General features: G+C 38.8%; 1 protein-coding gene across 1 annotated transcript in view; it reads right to left on the reverse strand.

The window, feature by feature from the left end:
• Positions 1-11,252, reverse strand: part of LOC146635128 (Fc receptor-like protein 1) — a 38,617-nt gene extending 27,365 nt beyond the window's left edge. The window contains exons 1-4 of the mRNA XM_085349815.1: positions 11,222-11,252; positions 10,317-10,352; positions 9,927-10,190; positions 9,602-9,847 (exon numbers count right to left, since the gene is read on the reverse strand). Of these exons, the coding sequence (XP_085205941.1) occupies positions 9,602-9,847; positions 9,927-10,190; positions 10,317-10,352; positions 11,222-11,252 (577 nt within the window). The remainder of the gene's footprint in view (positions 1-9,601; positions 9,848-9,926; positions 10,191-10,316; positions 10,353-11,221) is intronic.
• Between the last annotated feature and the right edge of the window lie 2,043 nt (positions 11,253-13,295).

Raw genomic sequence — 13,295 nt, forward strand, 5'->3', positions numbered from 1 at the left:
CTGGCTGCTTTGGGGAAGTGTGGATTAGACATGAGCGCTGGTGGCGTAGACGCCAAAGTTGCAAGATTAGCAAAAAAAAGTGCAAAAGCAGACAGAACAGAATTTGAAGGACGGCCCTGCTGGTATACGGGTTTTTAAAACAGCCAGTTGTTAATGGGGAACCAACCAGCAGCTGCCAGGTCAACGCCATCCAAAAAATGCTCCCCAGGTCCTCTCATAAAGACCACACATATAAAACACAATCCAGACACATTCATTCAAAATATGGCCAGGGTTCTAACATTAAAGTATTGCCATGTATAAAGCAGGTGCTCTGCTTAGTGCTGTGCAGTACTACAAATTCTGGTATAAGTCTGATACCAAGTAAATCCAGGGTCAATATTCCTGATACCAATATTGATGCTGTTGACCTATAAAGGCAACTTATGTTGGTGAGATGAGTCTGTTGTGATTTATGAGATGAATCATCATCTATTTGTTAGTTCAAAAAACATGCATTGACCACTAAATAATTCCTGGAGTGTAAAAGTGTCTGACTCTAAAGTGCTTTGGTTTAGCTGTTGTTGTTTAAAAGAATATAAACAAACAAAATAAATTTTCCATAGTGCGTCTCTGATGTAACACCCAGTTTTACCAGTAGGTGGCAGCAGACCTCATATGTGAATCATTCCCTTTTGAAGCTTCACTGTCATCCCTCACAATCTCATTCACAAGCTGGCACGAAGCGGATTATAGGAGAGAGGTCTGGTCTGGTGTCATGGTGTGAGGACAACAACCTCACCCTCAACACTGACAAGACAAAGGAGATGATTGTGGACACGAGGAAGAAGAGTAGAAGACCTCACCTGGACACTGAACACCACACAGCTGACATCTTGCTTGAAACCCATAGAACCACATGAATAACACAGAGTGAAATCTTTTAATGCAGATAAAGTTAATAGCTGGGGAAAAAGAACACCGTGTTTAAGGCACATTTGAAATAAAAAACAACAAGGAAACTTAACTGTGTCCATAAAACACAAACATATGTTTATTGTTATTGATGATTTTACAAGAAAATAGAATTTTAAAACTCCAGGTAAAAATACATACTCATATATATATATATATTTTTATCATAGTTGTTCAGGTAAGTAAAAAAAAATTAAAATAAAGAACAACATGTGGATGTCCTCTGGTCTGAGGGGGGGGACCAGTTAGAAACCATCAGCTGGACGTCAGTGGTTGGACTGGTGGACTACTTCAGTGAAGAGTAGACCAGGTTTGGCTTTGGTCTAAAGTCTGAATACAAACACAGTTCAAACAACAGGAAACATGATTACAAGCTTTGTAGTTCCATCAAGACCTCCAGTCTCCATCTCTCTGCATCACACACAGTCCCAGTTCAGACGTTACTGGGAACCAGCTCAGATACATATCACAAAGGTTACACACTGCTTTCATTTTAATTTAAAGTTAAATTAACAAAACCCAAACCTTAAACCCACAGAGCTGAAACAATCAGATTTGCATTAAAAAGTCCAATATATGCTGTTTTAGTTCACTTCATTGGTTCTTGGTGACTCCATGAAGGATTTTCAAAATACATTTGAAAAACTGTTGACATGTAAAAGTGTGTAGTCCACCCAGACAGCTATGATAAGCTCCAGTTCCCATGTGACCCTTAATTTGATAACTCAAAAAGAACACAGCTTTATTGCTGGCGAGGAGGCGACACAAATAACAATACAAAACTAAACTGTGGAAAACTAATGCACAAGGAGACAGGGGGAGAAACACACAGCTATAAGGGCTGATGCAACAGTAACAATGAAAAACACAGGGCTTAAATACATTGAGGGAAAACGAGGGGATTGTGACACAGAAGGAGAGCACAGTTCTCCTTCTGTCTTAGGCTGGACGAGACAAGGGAAGCAAAATTAGAAACAATGACATGAGACACAGACCTTCAAAGTAAAACAGGAAACACACTGACTGAACTCTAGACATGTAAACTTAACAGACTGGGGAGACACAACATAGGGACCTGAAACATGGGACAGAAAGGCACAGCACACACAACACGGGAAGCCATCACACAAAACCTAAGAACTAAATCCTTGACAACCATAACTGAAACCTAGGGAAATAACAATAATCAAAACAGTACAGCCAAGGACTCAGAACATAAACCATAATATGAAAGTACAAGGCTGGTCACAAGGACCCAGAATTTTTAGGTTTCTGTGTGGATGTAAAAATGCAGCACACTACACTTCACTGTGCCCTACAGCAAAGTTTAATAAAACATATAGAAAGAGACATGGTGTTATTGACTTGTGTTTGTTCATTGAAGCTTGTATATGATTTGTACTATGCTTGAATGAGAAACTGTCTGTTTCCACTCTGGAAGGAGATGACAGATAATCTATGATATCTATAATAATCTATCAATATTTACAGTGAAGCTCTTCATTTTCAGAGGAGCGTTACATGATACAGGGTTTAAAATAATCATTCTTTATCTTATACTGAACCTTTGTACAGCCTCTGGTTTTATTCTCTGCCTGAAACAAGGTGATTTAATATACCCTTGTTCAAGAAAACATTGTTTTAATTGGCTGCTGTTTTTTTTTTTTTTTTGTTTGTTTTTTTTGCCTGAGAAAAGCATATTAGGGATATATCACCTCTCTATAATACCATACAGATTATTGGGAAAAACAACCTGTGAGCAGGCTGCAACCTCAGCTTTTGGCACACAGGAATTACTGTTCACACAATCACCTCATCATTTAAAAGGTTTGATGTGAGCATGGCCTTTCCAAACCAGTAAATGAATGCTTGGCTGCATTTGAATGGAAAGCAACTGTACCTCTTTTTCTCTTTGGTGTGGCAGCATAATTGTTCATAACTGATGTTTCCTGTTCTCAGTACTGAGTAGCCTGCAGCTGAATAAATATCTGCAGAAAAGAAAAACACAGAAATTACTTCACAACAACAACAACAGTACAGTGAAATAACGTAGCCATGATGGTTATACTGTATGCAGATTAACTAAACATCACCTCTGTCTAAAACTTCAGAGTTAAAGTAAATAAAAAGTGGGGAAACTGCAGTTTAATAGTTTAACTGCAGATTAATGCAAAGTTATGCCACTTTAATATTTTCACATTTTCATAATTGGTGCAAATATGTAAAAAACAAATATGCATAATCTATACATACAAGGTGTTTGTAAAGTGTTCTGTATGTTTGCGTGAGATTCCGTTTCCTAAGTCCTAATTGGTTGGTCAACCATACTGGAGCGAGGAAGTGGGTGTGGTCAGGCCACTGCGGCCCGTGCCCTACTGGACTGGAGTAAGCTGTTGGACGTCTACAGGTAACAACTAGCTGACAAAGCTTCAGCGACACCCCTGCTGTGGTCTATCTCCACAGTAGCCTCAGTGAAGAAAAAGTCTTCTGCCGTGTTTTTCCCGAGGCAGAGTTGGACTGTGAAATTTTTTATGCTAAATTTGAGTTGGACTAGGTTTTTGCACCACCAGTACGGAGCTGTTTCCTTCTTTGCACCAAGATTTAACAACGTGGTTTGCAGAACTGCTAGCAACACTGAAGAAGTGTTGACTGCTGCAAGCTAGCAAGGATGGTGTGCTGTCAAAATACTCAAGCATCTTCTGCTGAGGCCTGCAACAGGTTAGTTTAATTATTTTCTTTGTGTTCACGTGAGCTGACAAATGTACATGCGGTTAATGTTTAAGTAATCCCTCCTGCTTCACTGATTTATTACCACCTGGCTGAATGGGAAGGGTTTTTGTTGTGTGTCTGGGGATGCATCATCTCCTAGCTTAGGTAAACTATTTTGTTAAGCTATTTAGCATTGCTGGCTTAATAGGGGTTTTATTTTCTTGAGGCAAGCACCCACATATTATTGTTGTTTTCTTTTGTGGTGTGTTGTTTATTTGTGGTAAATAAATGCCACAATTTTCCTATTTTATTCCTTGGATTATTAAATAGATTAAAAGAAGCTAAGAGAGATAACACATTTACATGTATACACATATTATCCTCCTAACTTATTTGTTTCCAGTTATCAAGGTCCCTACCTGACTTCATCGCTTTAAATAAACTATCTTCACTGCTGGTAACTTCTGCATGCATGTCCATTTCATGTTTCGAAGCGGCAAAGCGTGAAATGGATACAGTGGACTGGCATGTCTACATTTTCACATTTAGTCATGATACTGGGTTGCAAAAGCAGATAGAAAGCGTGGACACAAACACACCAGTTCAAGTCGTTGTGGGGTGCATCGACTTCAGGTGTAGTAAAATTTCTCAGGCGATTAAGACATGATTATGTGAGTTAATCAACAAGTTAAAATCTTTATGTAATATTATTTTAAAAGGTATTGATTGTTTTATAAAGACAAGTTATTTGTTTGGGTATATTATTTAACCCTTTAAGACCTACCATAGAACCAAGTCCGCCAGAGCTTATATTATATTTTTACATGCTGTGGAGCCATTTTTGGGAGCATTTCAAGTTGCTATACATCAATACAACCATTACAGCCTAAATTTTAATAATATGTCTGCATTAGGTGCATAGTAATTACATAAATTGCAAAAAAGTGCAATAAACTACAAAAAATTTGAAAATCGTTTTTGTTTTTTTAACATATATTTCTAGTTAGAGAAATTTAAGAGGCTCATCCCTCAAAACTGTAAATACAAAAAAGTTGCACAAACTAGTTTCCCACCACAGGAAATTTATTTTGAGTGTCTTCATAGTTTTATTTTTGAAATACACCAATTTTTATACACTGCAGGAAAAACGAAAATAAATATTATAGTGCAAATTTGCAAAATAACAGCATATACATCAAAATAAACTATTTCCAGCAGTGCAATATGAGTCCTAAGCATCCCAGAAACGACACAGAAAGTCATAAACTCAAACATAACTTTTTAAAACACAAGTATAGGCTCATAAGGCCCCGATCGTAAAAAAACTACATTTCCGCAAAATGACGTCACTTCCGGTTTCGGGCAGGTCATGCGGTCATGTGATAGTTCGCGCTGATGGACGTAGGAAGTGTTACAAACAGCTGATCGGATCGGCGAAGCGTGTTTCTGGAATATCATGTTTTTGTTGCTGCAAGTGCTTTTTATGCAGTTTTTGCAAAGCTATATGTGGAAGGAAACTGTGACCGAGGACAAGCTGATGGCATCAGATGTAAGTACAACTCCTCCGGTTTCATATGCAAAAAAAATTATTGCGCTAGCTTAAGTGGTTGCAGAGCTACCGGGATTTAAAAATAGTTACGCAAAATGGAGCGTGCCCGCTCCGATCGGCTGTAAAGGGTTAACAGGTTGATTTTTGTACATTTATAATCTGAGTTAAATTTCAATAAAGGTTCAGCCAGTGTGGTTAATATTAAAATTGTTATAAGATCACTGCAAACAACAGAACATTTGTGGTATCTGCTTTACATTGAATCCAACACTAAAGCTAGTTTGGTCAAAACTGGGGGACCAGGTTTTGGAGACAGTATAGAGCAGTTAGACCACAGATAAAAATACAAAGATGCAACGATTAACATATGTATGTAACCTTTGTAAGTAGCGTTTGCTTTTCAGTCTTCTTTCCTAACACTGCTACTGAGAAACAACAACTGCTGTAACTAGTTGAAGGTGCACGACAACAGATCTTTTTTGGTTTTCTGCTTTTCATCTAACCCACCACTCAACCTAGTTCGATCAAAACGGGGGTACCAAGCAGTACAGAGCAGTTAGAGCGCAGCTAAAAAGACTGTGTGAAGATTAACACATGTATGTAACTTTTGTAAGTAGCTCAAGCTTTTCCTGGTCTTTACATTTCTCAACACTTCTGCTGAGAAACAACAGCTACCCTAACTAGTTGAAGGTGCACGACCACAGATCTGGCACCTTTTTCAGTGCAAACTGATGCTTCACCACAGGGCAAGTTCTCACGATATGAACTCTGTGCTTGGCCAAACCAGAACAGAGAAGTGTCATCAGCTTCAGACTACAGGAAGGAGCTGCTGTGGTTTTACATGCAGAACATTTTTAGGTAGTTTAAAAAGGACAAACTCCCTTTTGACAAGAAGAAAACTTCAGCAGAGCCAGGCACAGGGAGGGCAGCCATCACCTGTGACTGGTTGGAGTGAGGGGAGGAAGACATTGTTAAGGACACGCTGTAGAGATAAAGCAGACACATGTGAGCCTAATCTGTTCAGTTGTAGCACTGTGAAAAGTTATACCACACCTGACATCTATATAAAACAGAACTGTGGCTGAGTCGATGTTATTAGTAAAGAAACAGAAACATCAAGAAAAGAGTATGTGGTGGATGTCTTTGTCTGTGTTTTCAGCAGCTCACTCTGAGTTGTTTGTGAGAAAGGTGGAGTCAAAACAATTGAAGCTAGGTCAGAGTCCTGACCCATGGGTGCATGAAGGCAAGTCCTTAACCTACTATTATAGTATTTAACAAATATCTGAGGACAGGAATTATACTAAAGAAATGGACAATAGAAACAATCAAAGGGGGAAAGGTGAAAAAAAATTAACAAAACGCACACAATTAACCAGTGACTAGATTTGGGCAGGTTTCACAGTTTGGAATATGCGAGTTGTTTATGCTCACTTAGTTGTTCAGGAAAAGTCAGTGATGAGAATTTATTGAATATCTTTATTTTATGTTCCAAAGAAAGAAATCTGCCTGTATGTTATCGATTGAGTCTAATGTATATAACCTCAGGTCTGCATTTTACACGACTGACCATCAAGTCCTGATTAAAAGGTGGTGGTATTATTTGTAATTTAGCTACAGCTTTAAATTTTTTATTGTCAGACAGACAGGAGACCAATAAGAGCAGCTGTACCTCTCATCTGTGATCTGGTTTTCGTGTCTTTGATGATCATTCGACCATAACTGATGTCTTCTGTTCTCACTGCAGAGTAGATTACTGCTGCATCACTGTCTGCACAATAAAACACACAAAATGTTGGAATCACATAAATATGAAGCAGTAAAGTCCGGTAAACTTTGAGTAAAGCTACATATGTTAAACTGAGTTAAGCTAATTATAAAATGAAATTATGAATAAAACTATAGTAAGTTTACTTAATGTGAATATGAATTATTAATTTCTAACGCCTGATAGAGAAACACCTGCAGGTAACTTTAAAAACAATCATAAACAGGAAACTGTACGACTGCAGAGGTGTTAGCTTGTGTTAACCACAGACAACAAACACAGAGGGCAGCATGTAAAGAGCAATGCTCAATGAACACAGAGTGAAATTTTACACTTTAAAAAAGCATAATCAAAATGACTGAGTTTAATAAATTTGAATGAAGGAAACAAATCAAATGAAAAACAAAAGTGTTGTCAAAGCCGTGACATACAAAGATGAACTCTGGCGAAATTACTACAGAGTTAAACTTTAGCATCAATTTAATAGAATGTTTCTTTTTCTATTACAATGCACAGTTGTACTTTCTTCACCTGCTTCATAATATCCTCATAGAAATCTTTTCATGAGACATAAAATCTCTATGAATATAATCAGAACTTAAAAGCATTTTATAAAATTGGAGCTGAATAAACACAAATAAATAACCAACAAAGGACCTCAAATTACCGTTGTTTTGTTTTTTTGGATGTTGATGAGTTGATATTTTGACATCACTGTACAAGATGTCATCTGTGAGGCCATTTTCCACAGCTTCATCTAGTGAAATTATTAAAATTAAGAAAGTATTTACAATCACAACATTTTACAGTGAAGAGTCCAAATAAAAACAAAAAAATAAACAGTTTTACATTTTTAATGTGAAATTAAAATCAAAATCATAATAAACATAATAAACATAAATAGCATAACACATGGATTTACATAACCACATATATTGAAAAGTCTGAGTCTCACCTTCAGGTTTCCTGTGAACACATCGTCTCACCAGCAGAACCAGTAACACCAGTAGAACCAAAACACACACTGATTAGAGCAGGGCGATATGGCCAAAAATATTTATCACGATATATATTTGAAAATTTGCGATAACGATATAACTGACGATATAATTGATGCGAGACAAAATACAACTCCACAACATTACTAGTGCAAAAAGACAACCTTGTAAATGTAACAGTGCAAATGCAAATTCCTTGCTGAAAGTTTAACCAAAAGGCATTTCCAGTAGAAATGGGCTGACATATCCTGAGCATAACCATGTATAATATCCACTGAAGTTAAAAAAAGGTGCTTTGCAACATTAAACTGCAGTGTGCAGTACGTATTTTTCGGACCATAAGGTTCACGGGATTATAAGGCACATTAAGCGAAACGAAGCAGTCAGATAAATCAAACTTTATTAAACTCATTCTTCTTGCTTCCTCCACTTCTGTACCATTGATTCATTAATGTTGAATTCTCTGGCAGCTGCTCTATTCCCATGTTGTTGCAGTATATTAATGACTAACCTTGTATTGTGGATGGATTATCTCAGTTGTTCTCCTGACTGAAGTTTGGTCCGTTTACAGCATCCTGCCATGCGACTGAATTTGTCTCCAACTATCAGGAACCTTAACGTTAACTTTTACAAGTGGAAAAGTGTTAGTGTTCGTCCTCCAGCTTCACTGTTTATGTTATGCTAACATAGCTGTGTCGCTAGCGATCACGTAGCACATCATTATATACCAGCTAGCCCAACTTCAGTAACCCTACAAACGTCACTGCTGTTTAGTTTCCTGTCTTCATTTATGTTGGAAGTGATAGCAGAGCTGTACGTTTGATTTTTTTCAGAAATCTCTCCGTCAGAACATGTAATATCATGCTTAGGTAACTAGCGAAACTAGCGAGCTAACTTCCGCTAGCTTCCTGCTAACTTCTAACTCCGTTAAATGTAATAAATTTTGTTTTCATGGATGCCTGGAAGTTAAACTTCATAGTTACACCTGGTAAAGCAGCAATGCTGATCGTTTTATTAAAGATGAAAGAATTTAGACAGTTTTTAACTCTCAGTGATGCTGCAGTGTTCGTTTGACCTGAGAAATACGGGGTTTAGGACCCAGATTACTCCCAGATTTAAGAGCATCTTAGTCCGACAAATACGACAATAAGGACAGCCGCTTGCATGTTCTGCAAAAAATGTGCTTTGTCGTGTATCTGACGGACAAACACCAAACCAGTTCCACATCACTGAAGTTGCACCATTTTTACAAACCAATTCTGGTTCATCTGTTTCACTCAACAATCGGCCATGTGCGTATGAAAACAAAGGCACTGCGCATGCGCGTTTTACTCATATTCTATCGCGATATTTCATTTTCCTATCGTTGCCTAACATTATACCGGTATTACCGTGAACGGTATAATATGGCCCAGCCCTAACACTGATCCAACACATGACAACACAGAGAGAACAGGAGGAGAGAGTGATGGAGGAAGAACGATGGAGGTGGAACCAGGGGGAGGTGTGGATGTAGGTGGAGGTGTGGTGGTGTGTTCCCCTAAAATAAAGCAAACACAGTCATTAAGTTGTCGTCACATTGTGAATGTTGAAAGCTGCAGAAACACAGACAGGTGAGTGTGTCACCTGTGACAGTGATCCAGCTGGATGGAGACTCTCCATGACCGCTGATGTCACACTTGTAGAGGCCTTCATCAGACCTGGAAACATGCTGGATGGTCATGTGACCTGTAGGCTGCTTCCTGATGAGGGAGCCATCTTTATAGAAAGCAGCTGGGAGGTTGGAGGGAGTGGTCTTTGTTTTACAGAGCAGAGTGACGTCATCTCCCTCCATCACAGGGAGGACAGGACTCTGCAGGATCACTGATCCACCTCAACACAGAGACAAACTACAGCATTTCATCCATTTACACACAGCTTCATCAACACTAACTCCACACACTCAGCTTACCAGTGACTGTCAGGTTAACCATGTTACTGATGGGACCCTCTCTGGACTCACACCAGTAAACTCCACTGTCATGCTGTTTCATTATACTGATGTTACATGAAGAACCACCACCTTCTCCCCACCCATCTCCACACTGAGTCCTCTGTCGTTTGCTTGTGTTTCTCCTCAGAGTCCATCCAGTAGAGCTGTCGTCCTCCTCACAGCTCAGAGACACAAAGTCTCCTTCAAAGAACTGAGAGCTGCTGGGACTCGCAGTCAGACGAGCTGTGAGGGTTAAAATGAAAAACTGATGATCACGTCTTTGAGATCTTTACTGAAAGTTTTAATCCAAATGTGTAAAACCTGTCAGAGTTTATCAGGTTTAGACTGTGACAGAAGAAGGTTACTGACCTTGGTTTGTTGTGCAGCTCAGCAGTGAGATCAGAACTAAAGAGAAATGACACTCAGGTTGATTTGAGGTGAACATAACGAACAACTCCACACAAACAGCTGACAAACACACACATTCCTCTCTCCCTGACAAAAGAATAAATAAAAAGTGCCTGAAGCTAAAATACATCTGGTAGAATCAATCCTTCAATTTTCTTTACCAATTTTTAAAATTAGGGAATCTATCTCAGCTTCTTTAACATGACTACAGGTAATTACAGAGTAACACAGACGGACTAACAGTCACACCTACAGCCAGTTCAGAATCACCAGTTAACCAAACATGTCTTTGGACTGTGGGGGAAAACAGACAGAGACACTGCAGCTCTGTGACACTTCTATTATTAGATATAATGTATACTCTGTTCATTACCAAATCTCACAACATCTAAAATTTTTTGGAGAAACTTCGTTACTGACATGAAAGTATTGAGACAGTTTTGTCTTTTTGATTCTCCTCTACCCCAGTTTTTATGTAAAATCAACACTCACTAATTATCATGCACAGTGACTAAACTTTGACTATACACACAACCGCTACATTTAAATAACACAGCAAGGTCATGTGTCCACTGTCCAGCTGTATTGATATAATGAGTGAATGATTTGATCTTTTCACTGTTTCCCACTAAGGGAAAAGACTAAGAGTTGAGATGACCTGTTGTTTCAATCTCTATGTTAACAAACTTGAATAAAATTTTGTTTCCTTACTTAAAATGTTTTATATATGTTCATGTTTAAGTTTATTTTTTTAAGGCAGTTTAAAAGTTTAAGTTTTACTTGCAGTCTTCTCCTCCATCATCAGTTATCAGGAGAGCAGACAGTCAAATTACAAGAATTCAAACAAACACAGAGATTCTACTTACAGAGCAGACACAACACAGATGTTTCCTTCATCGTCCTTCTCACTCATTTGAGCTTTTTTTCATTTCTGTCACTGACACCAAGTAAAGCCCGCCCTCTTCCTCTGAGCACCAGCTTTCTATTGGTTCAAAGAAAGTGGTGGGGCACTCACTTTTATTTATTACTTTGTTTAAAGATGCGAGTGTTAAAAATAATAAAAAATAAAAAATAAGTATAAGAACATCGTAGTGCCTTATGAATGAAAAAAATACAAATTAAAAATAAACAGTGTCATATTATTTACTTGGCATGAAATGACTAACATGGCTTCTTTTTTATAGGGTATGGAAGAACGTGCCATCAGTGAGACTGTTGAAGACACCACTGTTTGAATTTATCTTCTTAAAGAGCAAACTTCAGCAGATGAACAAGAGTTGTCCTTGCAGGCATCAGGGTGGCGAAGAATTTGGATAATGTAGCATTTGCTGTGATAATGCTATTTGGACTCATGTATGCATTAAACCTTGCCTACCCTGCTGACCTTCGCTACAACGTTGACATTTTCCAGAAGGTTTTCATAAGTCACTTGAATTGGCAACATCAGCCTTTTGGTAATAACATAGATGGACTGGAAAACTGACAGCTTCAAGTTTACATTGAGCTCTCTCTTCACCACAATGGACCGGTACAGCCTCCACATCAATACATATGTCAATGTCACGCTTAGCTCCCCCTTCACACTCAAACTTCACTCAGGGCAGGAACTTGTCCTGGATTGCCCACTTCATGCTTTTACTGCTGAGAATTAAGCCCTTAGATTCTAGGTGCTAATTTTCATTCTTGCTGCTTAACACCACATTAATTAGAGTTAACAAAAGCAAAGCTGATATCCTAAGGCAACTAAAGTGGAGACGCTCCACTTCCTGGCTATGCCTTGATTTCCGTACCATTAAAATTATGAACAGAATTTGTGAAAAAAGGCAGCCCTTACAGAGTCAACATGGACCGGAAGAGAGCAATATGAGCAAATTCACATACACCCTTGGATATTTTTTTTAAGGATGAAGAGCTCCAGTGTTCCACAACCAGGATGTGGAACACTCTGAGATTCAACTAACAGACAGACATTCCTCTGCAGTACCCCGACATAGACGAAGTTAGGGAGGTGGAAAACTATGTGTTGGACGGCACTCTCTGGTGCCCATCTGCCAATCCACAGGCATCACCCAAGACCTCCACAGAATGTTGCAGAAAGATCAATCAAGACTGCAACAGAACATCCAGAGTTTTAAAGAATTCAGAGCACACCTTGTCCTCCTCACAAGCTCTTCCACCAAGCAGTTGCATAACTAGAACAGTGACCTTAACCCACTGATAAGCACAATCACTGGACACTGTTTCCATAGTCTCAGTACTCAGGGATCAGTCCGCCAGCGTTTCCACCCTTTGCCATGGATGAATGCCCGGCCATGAGGCACTCACCCACCGGTACCCTCCACAGGGCAAGGTAACCCTATCCTGGACAGGGTTAAAAGTTCCCTAGATCTTTCACTCATAGGGGTCTTCAATCACTCTTTGTCTGGTCCCTCTCCAAGGGGCAGTCAATTTTACGTAAGAGAACCTAACAAGAGGGAAAACGCCCCCTGACAACATAGCCCGTGGGACATACTGATCCCTCCACTATGATAGAGTTGTGATTCAATGAGGGGCATTTAGAAATATTTCTTAATAATTCCTCTTTTTCTTGTATATTTTCCATTCATGATCAAATAATGAATTGCTGCATGAATGTTTAATAAGGCAGCTATGTTGGGCGAGTAGGTTAATCTTTGATGTCTAGTTTTTCATCTCCCAAGAATGTAATTCAACAGATCTCAGTGGGATATATACTGAACTTAGGGATAGAATCCAAACATCAATCCTTTCCAAGTAGTTTCAATTCAATACCAATATTAGGGGCAGTGTCAATACTATTGAGCTTGAGCTCTCCTGTAACAGTCATTACTCCAGTAAATTGCAGCAGATTTTAAGTGGTACTTATTGTTTTATAAAGCTTCACTGAGGTGTAACACAAGGGTCTCTGAGCTGGTTCAGGAG

The sequence above is a fragment of the Diplotaxodon limnothrissa genome, linkage group LG3 (assembly GCF_057381915.1).
Source record: "Diplotaxodon limnothrissa isolate DT_005_m linkage group LG3, D_limnothrissa_male_GT1.1, whole genome shotgun sequence".
Taxonomy (NCBI): domain Eukaryota; kingdom Metazoa; phylum Chordata; class Actinopteri; order Cichliformes; family Cichlidae; genus Diplotaxodon; species Diplotaxodon limnothrissa.